The following is a 21,951-nucleotide window of genomic DNA, read 5'->3' on the forward strand; positions in this document are numbered from 1 at the left end:
AGACATAAGGCGAGTAACCCTAACAATTTTAAATTTGGAATTTTGAGAAAAAATTTTAAAGGATTTTAAAATTAGAACTAAAGATTTTATAGTGCTGCTACAGGTACGTCAGAATTAACGTGTGTAAAGTGATCTACATCCAGACAGATATCAATGAAGTAGATGTTGATAATAACAAGGAAAGTGTTTTAAATGTTAAATTTTTGGCTGAGTGCAGTGTGACAGCGACGTGAGTGTTATACACCTGATGATGGCCGTCTGTGGCCGAAACATGTAGTGTTGGTGAACAAGATCAAGGACACGTAATATATTGTTTGCACTTGGGACGGAATTTGTATCATTATATCATTTATCGTATAGAGTGCAACAGGATGCTTAAATATAATATTGTAAACAGTAAGTCTCTTTAAGAAGAGAAACAGATTCATGAAGTAATCTTGTAGAAAGTTACTGGTGTTGCATATAGAAGGATTTAAAACAATACTGTTTTCACTGCATGTTGCATTTTACGTATCACAGTATTTATTGCTACAAAATGGCCAGCTGATCTAATAGATAGGCTCCATGCTCCTCAAGTATGATTGTGTCTTTTAATAGCGAGGTATTGGGACTGGACACAATTTCAAAGCAGACTGATTCTCATTCTATAAAACTGTTTAAATGCATGCAGTGTATCAAGTCAAGGAGGATGAGGTGGGCAGGGCATGTAGCACAAATAGGGGAGACGAGGAATGCATATAGGATATTGGTGGGAAAGCCAGAAGGAAAGAGACCACTGGGAAGACCAAGGCATAGGTGAGTGGACAATATTAAAATGGATCTTAGAGAGATAGGATGGGATGGTATGGATTGGATTGATCTGGCTGAGGATAGGGACCAGTGGAGGGCTCTTTTGAACATGGTAATGAACCTTCGGGTTCCATAAAATGCTGGGAAATTCTTGAGTAGCGGCAGAATTGGCTGCTCCTCCAGAAGGGCTCAGCTCCATGAGTAAATAAGTAAGTATATCAGTAGTGTGATAAGTAGTATTTGCCTCACCACCATTAGATGTTTCAGTTGCCTAGACCATTATCCAGTGGTTTATAAATAATTAAATAAATAAAACATATCATTACTCTATTGCAGGGTAAAGTGGATTAATTTTTACAAAGAAAAATATCATGACACGTTTCTTTTGTGAGATGGTAAACTGTAAAAATTGATTATATTAGTCACTAAAGTGTTAAAGAGATTAACATTGGAGGCTGAGAAGGGGGACGACATGTAATTTGGCGCTGGTTAAGTGTGCCATGGTAAGTGTATATATGTACAGTTGAGTGGTAAGAGCAATGTGGTATCTGTTGATAGTTTTTAATATTATGATTGGTGACCCATTGCCAAGTAACAATTATGTAAACAGGCGACAGTGCAACAGCCATTGCTAGGCAACAGCTCTGTCGATACATCATTTCCCTGGCAACGAGAGAGCGCACAATATTGGAAGAGGTGTTTTCTGTGCAGTTCGTGCCGAGGCTGAGAATTAGTAGTTCATTTGTGGTTCAGTCAGTTGTGAGAAATGAGAAGCTAGTAGCTGAGGGCAGGGACAGTTCAGGACCCCAGAGGAAGGGGAACGTCCTCCATTGGAAACTACTACCAAGCAATAAATAGTGAAGATTGAGAAGGCCTTATGTATGTTGTAGTTACAGTGATCTTTAGAGCGTATAACTCAGCGAGACTGTCATAGTTATTTGTAGTTATGAGCGTAAGTATTCAGTACTGATTGTGGGTTACTACATAGTTGAAACCTCTGTTGTTGTTGGAACTATGAGGTTCATTATTGCCTGCTGTGATGTGTCCAGGGTATGACTGGTTGGCGTACTGGAAGTAATTGTGTGGATGGTCAGAATACCTTGATGTAACACAACAGGATGCAGAAAAAGAAGAAATACTTTAATAGCCCAAAGAATATCCAATCCATACTTTCTCTCTGTTATTTGTTTTTCTGTATCACTGCAGGTAGGAACAGATTACTTTGTTTCCAGTAAAGCATTTAAACAGAGATCTCTGTTTCCAGATGATTTTTCCATTCAAGTGGCAATGCCCATACATCCCACTGTGTCCACTGGGCTTGGCTGAAGTGCTTCATGCCCCTCTGCCATTCCTTATTGGTGTTGACTCAAGATTCTTTGATCTCTACGACCCGCCATCAGATGTCACCTGTGTGGACTTGGATACCAACAACATCACATTGTAAGTATCAGCGTCTCTCATGATGGTACCGCTCTGTCTAAATTGAGTCCAGGTCTGTGGTGTGTATTACAAAGTTTATTTCTTGCACTTGTCCATCTGCACTGTAACAGATCTGTTATAAGTTCACTAGCAGATATATTTTTGCTTAGCTATTTTATTATTATTATTATTATTATTGGAGGGGGTGGGTTTCCTCATGCACCGCGACCAGTGGTCTATTGTATGCCCCCCTGTGATATTCTACCAGTCTCTATACCCTACCGATACTGGTGCGTGCCGTCAGTCCCGACTCAGCCAGCGAGTTTGGCCTCTACTGGCTCATCGGTATCTAGATGCTTCCCCCATCTACCAGAGGCGTTAGAGACTATTGTTGGGTGGGAAATGACCTTTTTAATTTAGCTCAGAGGCCTCCTTGAGGTATGAGGTTCTTTTACGTGCCGTAAAGCTACGACACGGGACCCACGGCTTAAAGTCCCTCCCGGAGGACTTTTTTCCTGAATTTTTCCACCCTTAAAAATTCCATGACCTCCGCCGGGTATTTGAACCCGCGTACTATGAGTCATGAGGTGGGAACATTACCTCTAGACTACGGAGGCTGCTTTTTGCTTAGCTATCTTCATTGTGTCTCTGATCGATTTTGAGCCATTGCCTCTTCCGTGATTTGTAGTGTATTATTTGCCATTCTTCTTTGAGATTACTTCTTGTTCTGTGCAGGTTCAGTAAGTTCTGGGCTATAATGTCATGTAGTCCATTGAATCCTGTATGTCACAGATGATAGTACTCTTCATAACTACTGCTTTGAGAACCTCAAATCCTATAATAAGTATGTTGTTTTGGTTAATATATTGTTCATTTAATATTGAGAAATGGAGAACAGCAAGGACATTTTGAAGATAGCACCTAAAGAAAGAAATATAGATACCTTGGAACAGTATTACATGTACAAATTTAAGAGGGCAAGGTTAACCATAGTTAGACAGTACACTACATACTTTTGAACTTTTTGTTTTAGAGACCCCCCCTTTCTGTAGTAGCAAATTTTTTCCAGAACTATTTGCCACAGAGATCTTACTGAATGCTACAGGTGTGAGGAGAAGCGAGGCCTGACTTCTAAGTTGCTGCCAAAAAGGCCGGCACGGGCCCTTCGTAATACCTTGGAAGAGCTGGCTAACAAACTTCATCAGTTCATGAGCAGCGTTGCCAAGAACTCTGCCCAGGATGCCAGCATTGATAGGGACTTCCAGCAGAAGCGAAAAGAGGTAATTTTATTGTTGTTACTGTAGAACTGTTACTGTGTCAAATATTACATATATTTCAAAGGCTTTAAATCCAAAAGAGGAGGAAAATATTACTCTGAAACGCAGGTAACATTTACTATTGTGACCTGGTGTCTTATACAGAAGACTGTAGTGAATATGAACTGCTCTGAAAACTTGAAAGTGTCGTATTAGTTTTGAGGTAACAGTCTTGAGGGATGTGGCACGTGTACTTTAGTAGACAGGTACCAACAGTTTTGAAGGAGCTATTTCCTCCATTTTCAGGTGGAAGATACTCCTCTACCCTGAGGTGGAGGCAATCAATACATTCAAAATATGGGTATATATCTGCCAAATTACATGGTATCGCATTCCAGAAGACTATAATCCTGTTACCTCTTTTTCATATCCAAATTGTAGTTTTGTGATATATGAGTTAACTGTATTTTTTCATAACAGTGATTGGTTACCATGCTGTCTCTTTGCTTCTTGAATGTTTTTAATGACTTGGTATACTGCTTGACTTCTTCTTGATCTGTTATTCCTGTTTAATACTTATCAGCAGGGCCCGGATTTTAATGACCTGAAAATATTTAAAAAATCACCAAAAACGTCCAGAAAAATGACCTAAAATATGACCCAAAAATGTAATATGTAGGGCCTGGAATTTGATGACCTGAAAACATTTAAAAAATGACCCGAAAACAATCCAGAAAAATGACCTAAAGGAGAAAGAGAAAGAACACTTCGCTTCCATATTATTCACATTTCAGAAAACATATGAAGAAAAATCCCCTAAAATGGCCAAAAATGGCAAGAAATACCCTTAAAAGTCCAAAAATTTACCAAAAAATTACCTATAAAATTTACAGTTCTGTAACCAACAGCTCATATCCAAGAAGTATATATTTAAGAGCATCGCATAGGATACAAGGAAAAAAAGATGACATGTCATCAAAATCCGGGTCCTGCTTATCAGTGGATGACAGAATGTATCAAATCTCTTCTGTTTTCTCACAGTCTTTTTTTTTTCTTCATTTCTTTGCTAGCCCTGTACTCTCTTTTTGCCGTCTACCAATACCTGGCTGAACCTTGTTTTTCAGGCTCATCTCATAGGTCTCTTGCCTTTAAATGTTAATGTTAATGCCCTCCTTAGTATAAATCCTTTTGTAACTCTGTTAACAAATTGTGAATACGTGTTTTTTCCGAAAAATAAAAATCTTGACTTTCCCCAGTACTCATAAATTTTGCTACTTGTGTGAATGGAAATTTACTCCAAACCAGAGGTGCCCCTCCCCCCACACACACACATATACACACATACACACACAGTAAGAAGCAAGCCTGCAGAAGGAAAATGACTTTGAAGAATGCCGTCTTCTGGGATGTGGCCCTGTGTAGATATTGTGTAATCTTCATAGTAACCACCATGAAAACCACAAATCTTACATAGAAAGTGACTTTGTTACTGTTTTTAGGGTTTCTTGTCACATTTACTGTCTTTCCGAGTGTTGATTATTCTTCATATAACTCATAGCAAGTAGCTTTTGGCCCTGACCTTAAAACAGAATTGTATCTCCCTCTGAATGCGTGATATGATGAAAATATTGACATATTCTACATCTTAAAAACATCAGTCTTCTAAAAGCATGAAATTTTCAGAAACAGACGCATACTTCACATTCAAATTCAAAATAACTCTTCTTTTTCTTAACTCTAAAATATCTAAAGAATTTAAATCTTGCATTTGGATTAATACTCTCTCTTGAAATTACTTTAAAGATTTGAAAATAAATACCTCATGTCTGTTACAAAACTTTGTATTGTATCTGTTGTTCACTAATAAACCATCTGATGGCTTTACAGCAGTAAAAATAGCTGTCACAACATACATGAACAGATATGTCACACAGGCATGGAAATAATCATATTTATGTTTATTTTCAGCAAAGCCTAGAGTTGGAGATACAAGAGGCATTCTTGCGGTTCATGGCAACTGTTTTGAAAGGCTATCGAACGTACCTGTTGCCAATAACGAAGGCACCGACTATTGGGACTACAGATCCCAGCTCATTATTCCATTTACAAGGTTTGCTCAATTTTAATTTCATTAGTTTAAAACTTAATTGTTTGTCCATTATAACTCAAGGACATAAATTCAGAAGGTATCCATTTTGAATATCAGTTTTACTGGCTGATGTTTATAAGGTCTTCTTCGGATAACTGATGAGAGAGTACCTTAACCCTGAGGACACCACAAGCTGAATAAATCGGCTAGGCGTACTTGCATTAAATTTGCCACATCCAAAGAGAACAACTTAATGTTGATCAGATCTAAAAGTTTGTGATGATGGTAAATTGTTACAATTAATATGTTGCTGGACATTATCCATCATCTTCTCTGTTCTTAAAAAACCGTCTAGTTTCTATTAAAAACACAACATTTCGGGAACTGGAATCTGTCCCCGTCTTCAGGTAAAACCTACTCAGTTGGGTCCAATAGACAGAGCTAGCTCCGATCTCCGGACCTGGGTATGCTGACAGTAGAAATTAAAGGGGGAGACACAATGGACCAATAACTGGTCTAAGTGCACGGGGAAACCCACCCTCTCTACTAATAATAATAGTGTCTGCTGTGGTGATTTGTAGAGAGTGTAGATTGCTGATAGTGTTATAATTATTTGTAGGTGTGGATCTTAAGCATACAGTAAATCCAGTTATCAGTCCACACCTTGTGTGTAGTCACATGCAACAGTATAATGCACCTCTTTCTATTTCAGTACAGTGGACGCTACGGCTAATGTTCCGCGATGTAAAGTTTTCCCTCATTAAACATTTAGTTTTGATGATCTAGTCTTACACATACTGAAGACTATATTGTGTCCCATGTTTATTGCAGGGTTTCTCCGTTCACGTGACAAGACCCATCACAAGTTCTTCAACTTAATAATGAAAACTCAGATGTTCATTAGATTCATTGAAGAAAGATCATTTGTGTCAGACATGGATGCCAGTTTGGCCTTTTTTGATGAATGCACTGAGAAGGTAGGTGGCAGTCTCTTTGTAAAGCAAACGTGAATCCTAGGAATGCACCCTCTGTTTATGTAAACCGTCTACCTCCATTATTAAACACAAACAACAAAACCTCTATTTAGTAAAAGAAGTATTTGCTGCCAATCACAGAAGTCTGCCTTCAAAGTATGTACAGTGAATTCCCTAACTGACTCCATGGAGCTGAATCCTTCTTCAGAAGATAGTAGTTGCTGGGCTACTGAAGAAAAACCCAATGTTTTATGAAACCTGAAGGTTCATTACCATTTTCACAAGGTCCCACATCTGGTCTCTATCCTTAGCCACCAGAATCAAGTCCAAACTCTTTCAATCCCATGTTTCATCTTCATGTAAGACTTAACTGTGAATAATTGTGATGTGATATGATGATGTTATGTGAAAAATTAATGAAGCTGTTTCTACACTAATAGGTACAATTGTGAAGTAAAGGAATTGCATTAATCTTTACATCAGGCCTGTCTAACTTCAAATAGGTTGTGATTGACTCTTTAGTGTGCCAGTGATCTACCACTCCCTCCTATTGTTGTACCTTGCTTTAAGCAAAAACATTGGTAAAAGTAACATGACACATGATGTTTGTTGTAAAAGCAAGTAGTAACTGGGCTGTGTCTCTGACATCCATAGATTCCTCCACTTGTAGGGAGAAAGCAACACAATTGGAAACATCTTTCAACGACTGTTCAGTTATGTTTCCACAGATCATCTCTATTCACTGCACAATGGTGTTTCTTGATAATTGAAGATCTTGAATAGTAGCTGTGATCTCTTTCTAATTTTTAAATCCTTCAAAAAGATTATCAGTTATTTCAAGAAAACACTCTTTTACAAATTCCCCTTCAATAAAAGGTTTGCATTTTTTAACAATTAGATTGCTGACCTTGAAGGATGATTTGGTTGCATTTTTAGAAAGTGACCTTGCTTTTGCCATCAACTGTTATTGAGCAGCTAAGTTCTATTTAAGTTCTTTAAGCTTAAGTTTACGAATTTCACTTTTGGATGGGAAATCAGCATCATACTTATTGCTGTGGAGAGCATTATAATGGCGTTCCAGATTACCCTTTTTTGGCAAGGATACTGAGGCGTTGCATTTTCCACTATATTGAAGTAACTGTTTTACCTGACACACGCACACAGACGCTTTCGAAATTAATAAAATAACGTGGGCAGAGCATTTACTGTCCCTTTGATTACACTGAGCCCATCCCCAAACCCTATATTTGTTTAATGCACAGCAAAGTGACAATCGCCACTATGTTAGTTCAGTGTATGGGGATTCACAGCTGACTGGAGGGAGGGAACGAAGTGAATCACACGTTCTGTCCATCGCTCTTGCATCAGAACACACATGGCTGATGATGAGTGATGAAATAAAGAGTTTACGTGATAAGTATAGAGTAGGGACTTCCCCACAGTTCACTTAACACAAATGTAAAGCAATTTTCACGTAAGCTGCATAAGAAGAGAAAACTAGGAGTGACTAATATGTATTTTCCCATCAAAATCTGAATATAATCATATCATATATTATATTATAATTGAATTTACATGCTTTTCACGTGTAATTTCCCTGTAGGCCTATGAGATCAACCAAAAATCGTCCCGCAATTGACGCGTTGGACATGCCTGCTTTATATCAATTAAGATCATATGAAATGAACACAGTAGTTATGCAGGAACAATTCCTGGCAGAGGAGAAAAGGGAATATCATTTACTGTTTGAATCACAGTCTCACTAAATCAGGGTACAATTTCTGGAATATAAAAAAATTTGTTTCACTGAGTGCAGGTTACAGAAGAGTAATCAATTCTTTATTATAGTAGGCTTTGGCTGGGACCAGAAAAAATATTCGCAAAACAGGAAGTCACTAAATTGAGATCCCAATATCTGTATGAATGAAAACTGTGCACTAAAATTGATGACTTGAGTTGAATCACTATCTATTTGTAGATCCTGCTAACTTCATTATGTAGATAAATGAATTGAAGAAATATAGACATCATAAATAATTTCCAGAATTTCTTATATAAAGCATTGTATTTATGTTAAGTGAAGTTGTTACCTTCTTTCAATTCACGTATTTGTGACTTTCTGTTTGATAGTGCATGCTTTGTGAAGGGACAGTTTCAACTTCGTGCTGAAATGTAGTTTCCAATTTTGGAATGTTAGATGTGTGTCTTTGCATCTTCTTCATTTGTTTGTTGTCAGGTGGAGAGTGATGATGGAGACAATCCCCTTGTGGAGCTTGATGAATCACATCAGAGTGAGCGGACAGTGTTCATCATGCCTCCAGAACCAAATGGATTACCTCGTGGTAGAATGTATTCTTATAAGGTACACAGGTCCTGAGCTATTGCACTGGTGTGTGTGTGTAAAGGGGGATTCATCATTAACCTTTATTGTCATGTGTTGATTAATAGCTCAGCACATTAAGCACCCCAACTGGCTGACATGTGCATTTTTTTAATACTAATTGGCTACTATTATCCACAAGTTAAATTTGGATTTGACACACGTAAAAGCAGGAGATTTAAAATCCACTATTCACTGATGATAAACTGTTTGGCCCAGAATTAAACAATAGCCACCAGACATGGAGCAGGAGATTTAAAATCCCATATTCCCTGGCATTGATTTACTTTACTTTTCATTTCATTTGATGTAGTTAATGAGTTACTGAAAAATACTGTTTCAGTAACAACTGGTGTGAATCTATATATGACTGGTGCCCACAAACAGAAATATTTTTTAAAAAGTTATAATTAAATGTACACAAATGAAATACATGATAAAATTATTACCCCCATGTAAAAATGTGGTCACCAGAGGGAGATAAAACCCCAGTTGCTGCACAATAAAGATTAATATAAGGGACTTACATTGAGACAAATTGGGGTCCCTTACACAGAATATAATTTTCAGATGTCAGAAGATGTTACTCAGTTGCTACCTGAATGAGAACAGTGACATAGTTTGTGCTTGTTTTTGGTTGTTTGTTTGTGTTTTCTGCCAAACTCACACTGTGAAATCAGCGTCTTGTTTCCATTGTGTTATTCCTATTGTGTTCGTGTTCATGTGTACTGTGTATAGTAGATGCTGAAGCATGAATGCACAGCCCCATGGGATACAAGATTTGTTTTTTGTTGACTTTCCAGNCGTGTACTGTGTATACTAGATGCTGAAGCATGAATGCACAGCCCCATGGGATACAAGATTCTCGTGGTGGTGATACGATCTGTACTAGATGCTGAAGCATGAAGGCACAGCCCCATGGGATACAAGATTTGTTTTTTGTTGACTTTCCAGCTTTATAATTTGTCTCCCTACACTGCCCATGCAGAGGCCCCCATAAAGGGCCACTGTTTCTTATGCTGTTCCTCCTGACATCCCTCTCTTCACTATTTTTTCACCCAGTGTAATTTTTTCCCTTCACTGTGCCCTTGGAAATAGTTGTTGGGGTGCCAATATTCTTTACACTGTTTTCCTTACTCTTACTGCTTGACTATGTGGCAGTCCACTCCTTCCTCAATCCATAGTTATTTTTCATTCCTGACTTTTTATTCTGCCCTGAAGATGGAGGCAACAGGTTCCTCTGCAGTGTTTGTTTATCATAGTAATTGATCTTAATAACTGCAGCTTTAAGAAACAGTTGCATAGTTATCTCCCTGCTGCCTGCAATATGTTATATTCTTTGAGAAATTGCTACTAAAGATGTTGCTGTTTCTTCTTTACATATTATGTCTTATTATTAGAAACAGCATTTCAAACTTGAATGTATTTCTGATTTTAGTAAATGAATGGAAAAAATAAACCCACCTTTTATTTGTTACGAATAGTTGCCTGATATTTTCAGAGTTTTGTGCTGGACCCTCTTCTCTACAGTCGCAAGGAGCTAAGTTTCCGCAGTGCAGGGTCACGGTTGAGTGGGGTTATGCCAGGCAGTCCCATGGCACGAAGGACCAAGCATGAGATCAAGTCAGCTCAGAAACTAGCTCGAAAACATGCAACATCACCTGAATTGTGGGCCAAGTGTTTGCTGACCACCTGCTACAGGTAGGTGCCCCTCCTTCTGTAGATGTTCATCGCTTTTTTCTCCCAGTGAACTCTGAAGCTCAAGGTATCGCCTGCCCTCCTCAAAACTCCCAGGTATGTGTATACAGTAAAACTGCCTTAAACGGACCCTTTATTAAATTGAATTTGTCTTAAACAGAAATATTTTCAGATTCCATGACTGCTGTTGTATGCATCATGAAATATTACAATTAACTGGTGTTGTATGATGTGATGTTTCCTTTTGAACAGCTTGTGGTTCATACATTTGCCAAGTTATGCCATGCAGTCACGATCGAAGGCTCCAGCATGTCTCCAGTCAGCATATGAATTTCTAGTCAAGATACAGAAGATGAAGTTGCAGCCCACAGACGAGGCAAGTTTATTGACTATTCATCCTTTACTTCTTCACTATTTCGTCTGAGCTACAGACAGTATTATTAACTGAACCACAAATAAACAAGAAACAGAGGCCTTTAATATAAATAGCCGTTCTTAATTTTTGTTCATGATCTCAGAATCACTGAGAAGAGTATGCTTGACTCATATTTGGGGGGGGGGCAGTTAGGGTAAAAAAAGTAAAGTTGTTCATGTATGCCACAAAAACATACGGGGGAGTGGAAGTATAGCTCCAGCATTCTTGACCTCAGCACTGGATGGAATTGAGTGGTCAACTTCAGACCCCACTGCTTTACCTCCACGGAAATTGCCTTGGTACCCATTGTATAAGAGGATTGGTGGACCCCAGAGCCAGTACGAACACTGGAGAAAGAAAAATATTTCCTATACCAGGAATTGGACCCTGTCCATCCAGCCCATAGCCTGTTGCTATACTGACTGAGCTCTTTCAGCTCTCTTGGCTAAGAGAGGGACTATCCTGACTGAGATTTTTCATAGTTTTTGTCATTCCCTCCAGAGAAACTTGATTAGAGCATCACAATTTTCTTCCAAATCTTCCTCACTTCATCTGTCATCCCACTATTTGACATTCTGTGTCATAGCTACTGACAGCATCATAAAATACTTGCAGAACTGGTTGCCTCAAAACATGATAGGCAACCACTTTTATAAAGCCCTGATGATGACTGTTTGTGCCACATCAGGTGTGTTACCGAGTGATGATGCAACTGTGTGGTGTGTACAGCCAGCCTGTGCTGGCCGTCAAGCTGCTGTCACAGATGAAGAGAAGTGGCATTCAGCCCAATGCCATCACATACGGCTTCTACAATCGTGCTGTTCTGGAGGCAACATGGCCTTCTGACTGTACGAATTCCAGTCAGCTGCTCTGGAATAAGGTTAGGTGAGTACTGTTTCCAGAGCAAGTTGAAGAAAGTAGTCACAGATGATATAGGAACTTTGAACATCAGTGACATGGAAGAGATGTGATCTTCCTCCTTCACTGCCTTCTCCTCCTTTCTTCTTGCTGTCTTCCAGTACCTGTCTAAAGCCTCCTGTCCAGAAGAGCGCTGCCTCTTCTGGGATGTGACGCCATGTAGTCTGATAAAAGTTGACCCATCTTTCAGAGGATTTTCCTGCCTCCATCTTGAGGGTCAAAGAGTAAGCAAAGCAAGTAACAAGCAAATAGAATTGCTTGTTATTCTGTCTTCTCATAGGTCTTTTTCCTTCCAATTTTAATTCTAGTTGCCCTTTCTTATCCTCATTCTGTGTGTTATATTCATGAACCACTGTAATATTTTTCTCTTCTAACTCTAGTAACAAATTTTGAATTTTGACTTCTCCAGAAATTCCTTATCTAGTTCTACCCCTTGTTTTCCCCTCAGTACTTCCCAGAAAGTTACATTTCCATTGCTTTGATTTTGCTCTTTTCTCTCTTTGTTATTGTCTTATGAGCTTCCATATTTTGACATTATATGTTAATATCAGTTTAAGATAATCTGTAAAGATTGTTGTTTTGCATTTCTTTGGCCCAGAAATATCTGGCAAATGGTAAGATAAATAATTAGATACCAAAGGAAGATGTGGGATTTCTATTTAGTAAAATTTTTTTGTTATTTGATGAAATTTAGAACTGCTTTGTTTTCTAGCAATCTTTCATTAATTTTTCCTTCTGAATTTATTTCACTTCCCAAATAAATAAATTTGCTCACCTGTTTGACCATTGTGTCATTGTTTGTGTCTGTGTAGGGTCCTTGAAAACCATGTACTCACTGCCTTAAAATGCTTAAAATTCCAGGCTTCTTTAACACTGGAATAATCTGCTTATTTCACATGTAATATTCTAGTTTGTTTTCTTTATTGTTTTGTGTTAAGTAAATATAGGATGCAACTTTGTTTTAGAGGTTATATGGTGACAACTTACTTGCACTTACAGAAATGTGATAATTGGTGTGGCCTTGTTCCGGCGTGCGGGTGTCCGACGTCGGGTTTCTGATGACTCAGTGTCTTTGGCGGATGCTACTGATGTGATCTCACATACGTCCCTGGACAGTGGCAGTTCTCATCAGGAAGCTGCTAACGTGGAAGCAGTACCACATGATCACAGTAAGATTGGTTAGTAAGAATTGAAACTTGTTGGCAGCACTAGTTCCATAACATCACAATTTTATGGACTGTTTACTTTCTGTGATATGGTCATTATACACAATATTTTGTGGGTTGGCTCTCTTATCTTCATGTGATTTACTGTCTCTATATGGTCGGATATGTGTCATTTTTATTTTTAGCCTGCTTTTCTTATCTTGAAAAAAATAAAAGTAGTCTTATGAGATCACTGTGCTGTTTTAAACCCCCCCCCCCATCAGCTTTTCAATGCCTGAACCAGTCTTTTTGAAACTCAGTATGTATGTCATGAAACCTGAGCCCATCTCAGTGACATGAATAAATGAACGTATAAGGGATGGGCCTTCTCGGCCCTTGTACCGCGACCTACAGTGATCTATTGTGCTTCCCCTTTTGATTATCCCCTCAGCAATTGTGCGCTTCGAATGATGCGCAGGATTTTGTATGTGGGGACGTCGAAATAGTCACTTGGTTCCATTAAATATTGACCCAAGTGACATAATCTTAAATAAGCTAAGGCCTCCCATTCACACAGGATATGTGTGGCTGTTTCATTTTCTTCTTGACACCTCTCACAAGTGGGACTGTCACATAGTCCCAGTTTGAAGAGGTGTCCTTTAAGATGACAGTGTCCTCTAAGTAGTCCCACCACCCATCGTAGCTGGTTCCTGTTTAACTTCAACAGTCCCTTCGCTCTTTTAGCAGAGGGTCCTTGTAAGAGTCCCTTTGCTTGCCTGAGTCCAGTCAAGGATCCCCAGTATTTCTTGTGCTTCATATTTGTCCAGTCCCTGATTGCCTTTCTGGCAACGCCTATAGAGATGCCTCAGGCTGGTTCAGGTCCTATGAATGAATGTTCAACTCCAATCTAAGCCAATTGATCTGCTGTTTCGTTTCCAGCAATACCCTCATGCCCATGTACCCATATCAGTTGTACCCTGTTATGTTTGGCCAGTTCCATGAGGGTTTGGTGGCAATCCCAGACCAATTTTGAGTTGATCTGGTGTTTGTCAAGCGCTTTAAGTGCAGCCTGGCTGTCAGAATGTAGATGTTCCTATTTCTATACTTCATAAATCACGCCTATCAGTGTGTGTATATATGTATCCCCCAATCATTGCTAAGCAATGACTGAGTACAAACGTTTCTACAACAGTAGAAGAATTGTTGGACATGTCATTTTCAGTGCAGCACGTGGCATATCAAAGGCAAGTATGTGATGAGTTCTTCCCAGAACTTCTTGTTTTTGAGATTAATAGCAACTTCTAAGTTTGGCACAGTTTTTGCCTTGTACATATATATATGAATATCATTTGTGTTTGTTTTACAGCAAACATAACTGCTAACACCATACAGCAGCAAGATTCAACAGATTATGTGGCAAGTAGGTGATGAGTTCTTTCCAGAACTTCTTGTTTTTGAGATTAATAGCAACTTCTAAGTTTGGCACAGATTTTGCCTTGTACATATGCATATGAATATCATTTGTGTTTGTTTTACAGCAAACAAAACTGCTAACACCATACATCAGCAAGATTCAACAGATTATGCAGCATTTGATCGCTTCAGATCACGTGTTGGTAGCATTGTTCGACCATCTGGTGCTCCATTGCTCACGCCAAGGACCGCTCTGCAACAGCAGCCATGTGAGTTTAGTAACATTTCTGTGGAACTTAATTTGTAATCTGCTCTCATTTTCCCACTGAAGAAGTTACTGTGTGGTTGAGATGTTGATTGTTTGTTTCTAATGCATAGAGCTTTTGCATTGAAATTTGTAAACATTTTCATGTTTTCCGAAGTATTTAGTTTATAACCTTTGGGTTTCATAAAAGCAGTGAATATCTTGACCAGATGAGTGACTTGTCGCCTTCTCTAAGAATATCCTGCACCATGGAAATAGTTCATTCATGAAGGCAAGAAGAAAATTGGAGTTTATATGTCTGTATTCCCATGAGCCCTAAGTCTGGTTTGTGTACAGCATGCACCGTCATTACAGAAGGGTTGTGTTCCTGAACATGTGCCTGTATTGTCAAATTCGTTTATGAAACTTATTGTTCCAGTGACTGTTATAAGTGGAAATGTGTTTCTGTTTGAAAGTATTTAGTCCACAGTTGGAATAAAGATGCACCATATCATTTAAATAAAGGTACCAACACTGCACGGTCTAATATAAGAAGGGCATAGCAAGCACACTATCAGCTATGCTGTGTGTTACTGACATGTGCACAGAGGCAAGCTGTGGGCCAGCTATGTACATTGCGCTGTCACTAACGCATGCACGTGTTCTGAATTTCCAAATAAATACAGATTTCTGTAACAAATTGTTTTGGCTGAATATGTTGATATTTTGCATTTCATGCTTATAAAATTTCTAATAATTATCTTAAATTTCTGTAAGAGCAGATTAATGGTTTCTGTTGTGAATTCTATGGTTCATATGCTATAATTTCCATAAGGGTGAAATTCCATAACCTAAATGTTGGAGGTTCACTGAATCTCAGTTTAAGATCTCTGATTTTCCTTTTTTGTGTTGAAGTGTCCTTGGTCTGTTTCAGTTGAAAGCAGTGCAGGCTTGCTCATGACGGGGCTTTATGATGGCCCGACTCTCTCAGAAGAGAGTGATTTGTTCGATGGGGAGGTTCCCAGTGAAGGCACTGCATGCGTTTCACCCACAAATCCAAGAAGACGAAATCGTAGTGGAAGTTGCTCTGAGTTCATGTTTGGTTTACGTCAGGGACATCTTTCAGGAGGTGGTACCTGTCAAGGAAGCCCTCAGTCACCACGGTCTTCAGATGCCAATAGACCTTCTGAGTGCCTTCGGCTACTTATCAGGTAAGGTTGAATGTCCATATTTTAATTTGGACTCTAAAGCCGACATAAAATGAGGATATCAGAACCAAAGATCTGTCATAGTAGTTCACATACCAGTACAGTGAAACCTCCATTTAATGTTCCTTGTTTTAAGATTTGCATTGGGAAATATAACAGTTATGCTGCCTGGTTTAAAATTATAGTTATAAATTACACTGATGACCTCATTGTAGGATGTAAAATTATGTTCTAAAAGCATAGTATTTGCATACTTTAAATACCATAAGTTTCAGGCATGATGTGTAGAAAGTTTTGGAAGTTGTATAACACATTTCACAAAGAAAGAAATTAATATTGTGACATAAAGGTGGAAGACTTGAATAGTGGAGCGAAAATAGATGGTCGTTGCTAGGCAGCAGCTCGATAAGCAGGTTTACATGGCATTGAAGATGTGACGCAGAAGTGTAAGAATTGTAAATTGTTATCTGTGTGGTCCATTTCATGATTATATACTGAGAACCTATGGGCTAGATAGAGTTATGAAGAAATTGTCAGTCAGTGATGACTGGAGCTGTCGAACACAGAAGCTGAGTAATCTACATTGTTGGAGCCATTACCAGGCAATGACTAGAGAAGACAGAAAAGAAGTGTGCTGTATTGAGAAGTCAAGTGTGTGAATTAGTGGGAGCATTATAGTTACTTTTACTTAACGGGCTGTAAAGAGTTGAATAAATCCAATCATCTCTTCAAACCCCATGTCTGGGCACCAACACATACAGTATTTTTCATTAAGATTGTGGTTCTCTGGGTTGTGATGCCATAGTGAGGTACCAAGTTATTGAAAGAACGCGTGCCTCCATCTGCAGGATTGAAGAGATTCTCAGTCTTGAAGATTGTCAGCACATTTCTCTGATATATTTGACCTCTGTAGTAAGCTACACACCATCACATCTCAGAAAATTGTAATGTTAATACAATATAGTGAATCTCTGTTTTAGGGTTTCATTGGCGACCAGTGGATTTGAACACTAAACCCTAGAATTTGTAAGAGGATGAGATTCAACACTGAGGTTATTATGAATGAATGTTAAGTTATGGAAGGAATATGAAATGGTGGTTTCAGTGTATTTCCCCCCATTGAAATCCTCAAATGTCATTTACTTTCCATTTTTCTGTACAAAGAAATATAGATACAATAAACATATCAAAGTAAGTATAGTACAAACACATTTAATAAAGAATTCACTGAGAGGTGTGATTCATGTTTCAGGTCTGAGAGTTTTGCGAATGATGCGCAGATACTGGATAAACTGAACCAGATCAAGCTTCACCTACCTGGTGATGCTAGTGGTATGAATGGTCGTGTTGCCCCCATTCCTGAGGGAAGGGGAGATGCAGACAAGTTTCGTGTCACGAAACCCAGTTCTAGCAGGTAACCAGACTAATGCAGTTTCATAACGTCTGCCTCAATCTGCAGCCATAACCTGCCAACCAACTCCATGGAGCCAAGTCCTTGAGTAGCCAACAGTCACTCAGCTACTCAAGAATTTCCCAGTATTGTATTTAACCCAGAGGTTCATTACCATGTTCACAAAAGCCTGCCAGCGGCCTGTATCCTGAGTCAGATGAATCCAGTCCGTACCCCTCCAGCCTTGTTTCTGTAAAATTCATTTTAATATTATCCTCACATCTAAAATTTGGTTTTCCTAATGGTCTCTCTCGGTTTCCCACTGAAATCATATATACATTCCTCTTCTCCTCCATGTGTGCTACATACCCTGACCATCTTATCCTCCTACTTATATTCATTCTCAAGCTCATCAGTTTGCAGTTTTATTCAACTTCCTGTTATTTCATCCCTCTTGGGTCGAAATATTGTTTACAATATTATATTTCAGCATCCTGTTACACTCACACAATATATATGGACAAATACCGTCTTAAGTGCAACAATTTTATTGTAGTTTTTACTTCTTTTTCCTCCTCCACACTACATGTTTCGGCCCTAAATGGCCATCGTCAGGTGTGTATTACTCACGTAGCTGTTACACTGCTTGTTAAAATTTAAAATCACCAGTCTTTCTAATTGTATAAAATCTTTGTTAATCTACACGCGTCGATTTGATTTTTAAATTAGCACTTTTTAAAACTTTAACATATTAAAGATAAGCAGCGACACACACAGAGAGCGCCTACACAGAACAACACATGAACAGCGATAAACACAAGAAGTGGCCACTGCAGCACCGTAGATATAGGGCATGTACCCTGAAAATTTTTAATTAAAAAAAATTGAAAAAGAAAGAGAACAGAGANGAAATATTGTTCTCAAGCACTTAGCCTGTATTCTTCCCATAATGTCAGAGACCAAGTTTTCATGCCCATACAGAACCACAGGCAAAATTATAGTCCGCAACCATAGAGTACAGTTATTTCGAGAAGAATTCAGTCTCACTTTTATATCACTTTTATACTTTTCTATTATCTAAACTGCTGCTTCTTCTCCTCCTCCTCCCTTCCCCCATTTTGCTGCCTCTTCTTCTCATGTTTTTTCTGTTCTTCATTCAGTTTTCACAGGTTAGGCTGCCTGGCCAGGTCTGATATAGAATTAGTTCTGAAAGTGTCAAGTTTTGTAGATTTTGTAAGCCAACATCCCTGCCACTGTTATGCACATGCAGAGCACAAAGTCGAACTGACTTACCTTGGCCATATTATAGGTGCATTCTGAACACAGCAGTGTCCTGACATTTTATTCATGCTAATATCTGTTTTTTCTTTGCTGTGGTAAACTTTCCTTTCAGAACATTTAGGGTTCTTGATGTTTGAATGTGCTGTGAAATGTTTGGCCTTTTCCTTCTCTCCTTTGTCTATCTGTTGGTATGGCAGCTGACCTTTCCTAGCAGAACCACTCAAAGGATGCTAATTCTGCATCTTCATTCCATCTATTGTAAATCTGGTACTTACCTCTCGATGTGGGACTGGTTCATCAGAGGCCATTTGCCTGCACAGGGATAGCATTTACTTACTGTCAAGAATAAGAAACTTCAGTAATCAGTACAAACATCATGAGATCATTGTTGATTTCTTGAATACAAAAAGAAATATATAAGTAGAAGAACGCTGTCTTCTGGGATGTGGCACAGTGTAGAAAATATGTTAACCGATGTTTCGGAGGAACTTATCGCCTCCATCTTCAGCGTAGATAACAAGAAGAAATCTGCGAGTGAACCAGCAGAGCAGGTGCAACAGACTGAGTCCAGTCAAGTAAACACAGCTGTATAAGAGGAGGAGAGATGGAGTGTGGCTACACAGGGAAACAGTAGAGAGGGGGAGGGGAAGGGTCTGGTGGAATAGCAAGCAGGTAGTGGGCCAGAGCTGGTATAGAGTATATGTTAGGGGGAGAGAAGGGAAGGTTAAATGGAGGTCATTAACCCTGTAGCTCGAGGGCTGCGATGGACCTGAGTGGCCTACAGGTCTGCCGTATTTTGGAGTTTACTTGAGGGAACAGATGAGAGGCTTCCATGACTTGCTGAGACAAAACCCTACCTCTGTGTTCATATTGCCGGGATGGAGTTCAATCTCAATGGCCTCCCTAATGATATGATCCATATAATGGGTCTTGGTAGTGAGGATGGAGGTATTCTGAAGCTGAATGCGGTGTCCCAAATCGATGCTGTGTTCAGCCACAGCTGACTTTAACCTTCCCTTCTCTCCCCTTAACACATACTCTATACCAGCTCTGGCTATTCCACCAGACCCTTCCCCTCCCTCTCTCTACTGTTTCCCTGTGTAGCCGCACTCCTGCTCTCCTTCTCTTATACAGCTGTGTTTACTCGACCGGACTCGGGCTGTTGCACCTGCTCTGCTGGTTCGCTCGTGAATTTCTTCTTCTCTTCTACCCTGAAGATAGAGGCGATATGTTCCTCCAAAACGTCGGTTAACACAATTTCTAGACAGCGTCACATCCGAGAAGACGGCTTTCTTCATATTCACCCCTGTGAAAACCTCAAATCTTACAAATAGATAAGTTGTTCTCATCTCCACCATTGTAGTACAATTTAAGACTTAAAATCTATGAATGTTATACAGGGTTTGTCCGAAAAGTAATGTCAGTGAGTCGATTAAAGAACTTTTATGGATTAGATCGGTGCAACACATTAAAAGGCTTCAAAATAGGCTTCTTCTGCGTCGATACATCGATTCCAGCGAGATTTCTAGGCATCGAAGGCGTCATGGCAGGCGTCCTCCGGAATGTCCTTCAGAGCCTTGGTGCAAGCCTCTTTGACTTCGTCAACTGTCCCAAAATGATGTCCTTTCATGGGAGTTTTCAAGCGCGGAAACAAAAAGAAGTCTGGGGAGCCACGTCAGGACTGTAGGGCGGCTGGGGAACCGTTGGCACCTTTGAATCGGTCAGGAAGCGGGTCACGAGGAAGGCGGTGTCGGCTGGCGCATTGTCATGGTGAAGTTTCCAATCGTCCGCGATGTCGGGCCGGATGCGATAAACCCTTCTTTTGGGTCTCTTTAGCACTTCCACGTAGAATTTGGCGTTGATGGTTGTACCATGTAGTACAAACTCACATTTTCGTCGGTGGTGCTTGTTGATGGCCGTCCAGCGCGGGCTTCATCGCCGACCTATTCACGGCCTTCTAAAAAGGCCTTGTGCCACCGGTAGACCTGACATTCCGACAAACAATCGTCACCGAAGGCCGTCTTTATCATGGGAAAAGTTTCCACTGCAGACTTGCCAAGTTTCACACAAAACTTGATGGCAATCCTTTGTTCCAAGGAGCGCTGCATTGCGGCTTGCACGGGAGACAAAAACGAGTTTCACGGAAAAGCCTTTCGTCACTCTCAGGAAGTTCGGAGACGACTAAGCGACCGCGGGTTCATAAGCTGACTTCCCTCTCCACCGAGCCCAACCGGTCTGAGAGTGCTGCGACGTATAGTCACTTCACAATAAAATAACTGACATTACTTTTCGGACAAACCCTGTAAATATGTGTATTTGATAGTTTTATAATAAGAACTGTAGTTGTTTCGAATAAGATTTTAAGTTTGGTGCTGCGAAAAGCTGACCAAGCAAGTAATCAATTCTTGCAACCTGGCAATCGCCAGAGTAAGCCAATAAACAAACTGAAATATTAACATTTTAAAGAAGATCATGACTGAACTTACATTTTTGGATATAAATAAATAATATATTTTATAAAAGAAGAGGCTAAATGTTACTCCTTTCATCTGGAGTCTGATTCACTCATATATCCCAACTAATTACCCCTCAAAAAGAAACTTTCTAAAACAAACCAGGTTACCTATGGTTATGATGATAATTTATCTCAACTTCTCTCACAGCTGCAGATGATGCACACTACCTCATAGCAAATGTCTCAAGAGTGATGAGATTCATGTGTCATAATTAGCCTCCCCTCCATTCTTTCCTGAAGCATGGGGTCAGAGTACCATCTGTTGAAGTTATTATTATTTGACATGCATGTTATCTTTGTTAAACATGTCTCAGTGTATCATGTCATTGTCTTCCCACAAAAGATTGTGGTATGTTAACATGCAGAGAATGTTAATAAAACTCACCAAGCAGGTTGGTATAGTAATAATGACCTAGGTTACTATTTAAGTTTTGAGGTTTTCACGGCGATGACAATGAAGAGAGTCGTCTTCTGGGTTTAGGCACCGTGTATTCTTCGTGTTGGCCGACGTTTCGGAGGAACGTGGCGCCTCCATCTTCAGAGCAGTTGAATGGCTTGGAATGCTACAGCTACTGCTCTCCGCATTCCAAGCCATTCAACTGCTCTGAAGATGGAGGCGCCACGTTCCTCCGAAACGTCGGCCAACACGAAGAATACACGGTGCCTAAACCCAGAAGACGACTCTCTTCATTAGGTTACTGTTTGTTAAGTGGTAAGTCTGAATCTCAGTCGAGATACCTTCTCTCCTGACTGAGTTTTGTAGTTTCTTCAGTTCCTTCAGGAAAGTGCCAGGATAGTGCTTTGATCAGATGATCAT

The 21,951-nt window shown here is 39.5% G+C and overlaps 1 protein-coding gene across 8 annotated transcripts in view; it reads left to right on the forward strand.

The window, feature by feature from the left end:
- The window catches only part of LOC111870381 (DENN domain-containing protein Crag), a 78,355-nt gene that overhangs the window by 23,264 nt on the left and 33,140 nt on the right, over positions 1–21,951 (forward strand). For 5 of the 8 annotated variants that reach the window (XR_002843840.2, XM_023862622.2, XM_023862623.2 and 2 more), the window contains exons 10-22: positions 2,054–2,229; positions 3,314–3,488; positions 5,433–5,574; positions 6,385–6,530; positions 8,764–8,889; positions 10,409–10,608; positions 10,858–10,981; positions 11,709–11,905; positions 12,938–13,116; positions 14,450–14,503; positions 14,622–14,765; positions 15,675–15,951; positions 17,201–17,362. Coding sequence is in view for 7 of the 8 variants with exons in the window: in XM_023862622.2 (XP_023718390.1) it covers positions 2,054–2,229; positions 3,314–3,488; positions 5,433–5,574; positions 6,385–6,530; positions 8,764–8,889; positions 10,409–10,608; positions 10,858–10,981; positions 11,709–11,905; positions 12,938–13,116; positions 14,450–14,503; positions 14,622–14,765; positions 15,675–15,951; positions 17,201–17,362 (2,102 nt within the window). In the remaining variant the exon portion in view is untranslated. The remainder of the gene's footprint in view (positions 1–2,053; positions 2,230–3,313; positions 3,489–5,432; positions 5,575–6,384; positions 6,531–8,763; positions 8,890–10,408; positions 10,609–10,857; positions 10,982–11,708; positions 11,906–12,937; positions 13,117–14,449; positions 14,504–14,621; positions 14,766–15,674; positions 15,952–17,200; positions 17,363–21,951) is intronic. The other 3 variants (XM_023862624.2, XM_023862625.2, XM_023862626.2) reach the window with 3 other exon arrangements.

Source organism: Cryptotermes secundus, unplaced genomic scaffold (genome assembly GCF_002891405.2).
Source record: "Cryptotermes secundus unplaced genomic scaffold, Csec_1.0 scaffold938, whole genome shotgun sequence".
Classification (NCBI taxonomy): domain Eukaryota; kingdom Metazoa; phylum Arthropoda; class Insecta; order Blattodea; family Kalotermitidae; genus Cryptotermes; species Cryptotermes secundus.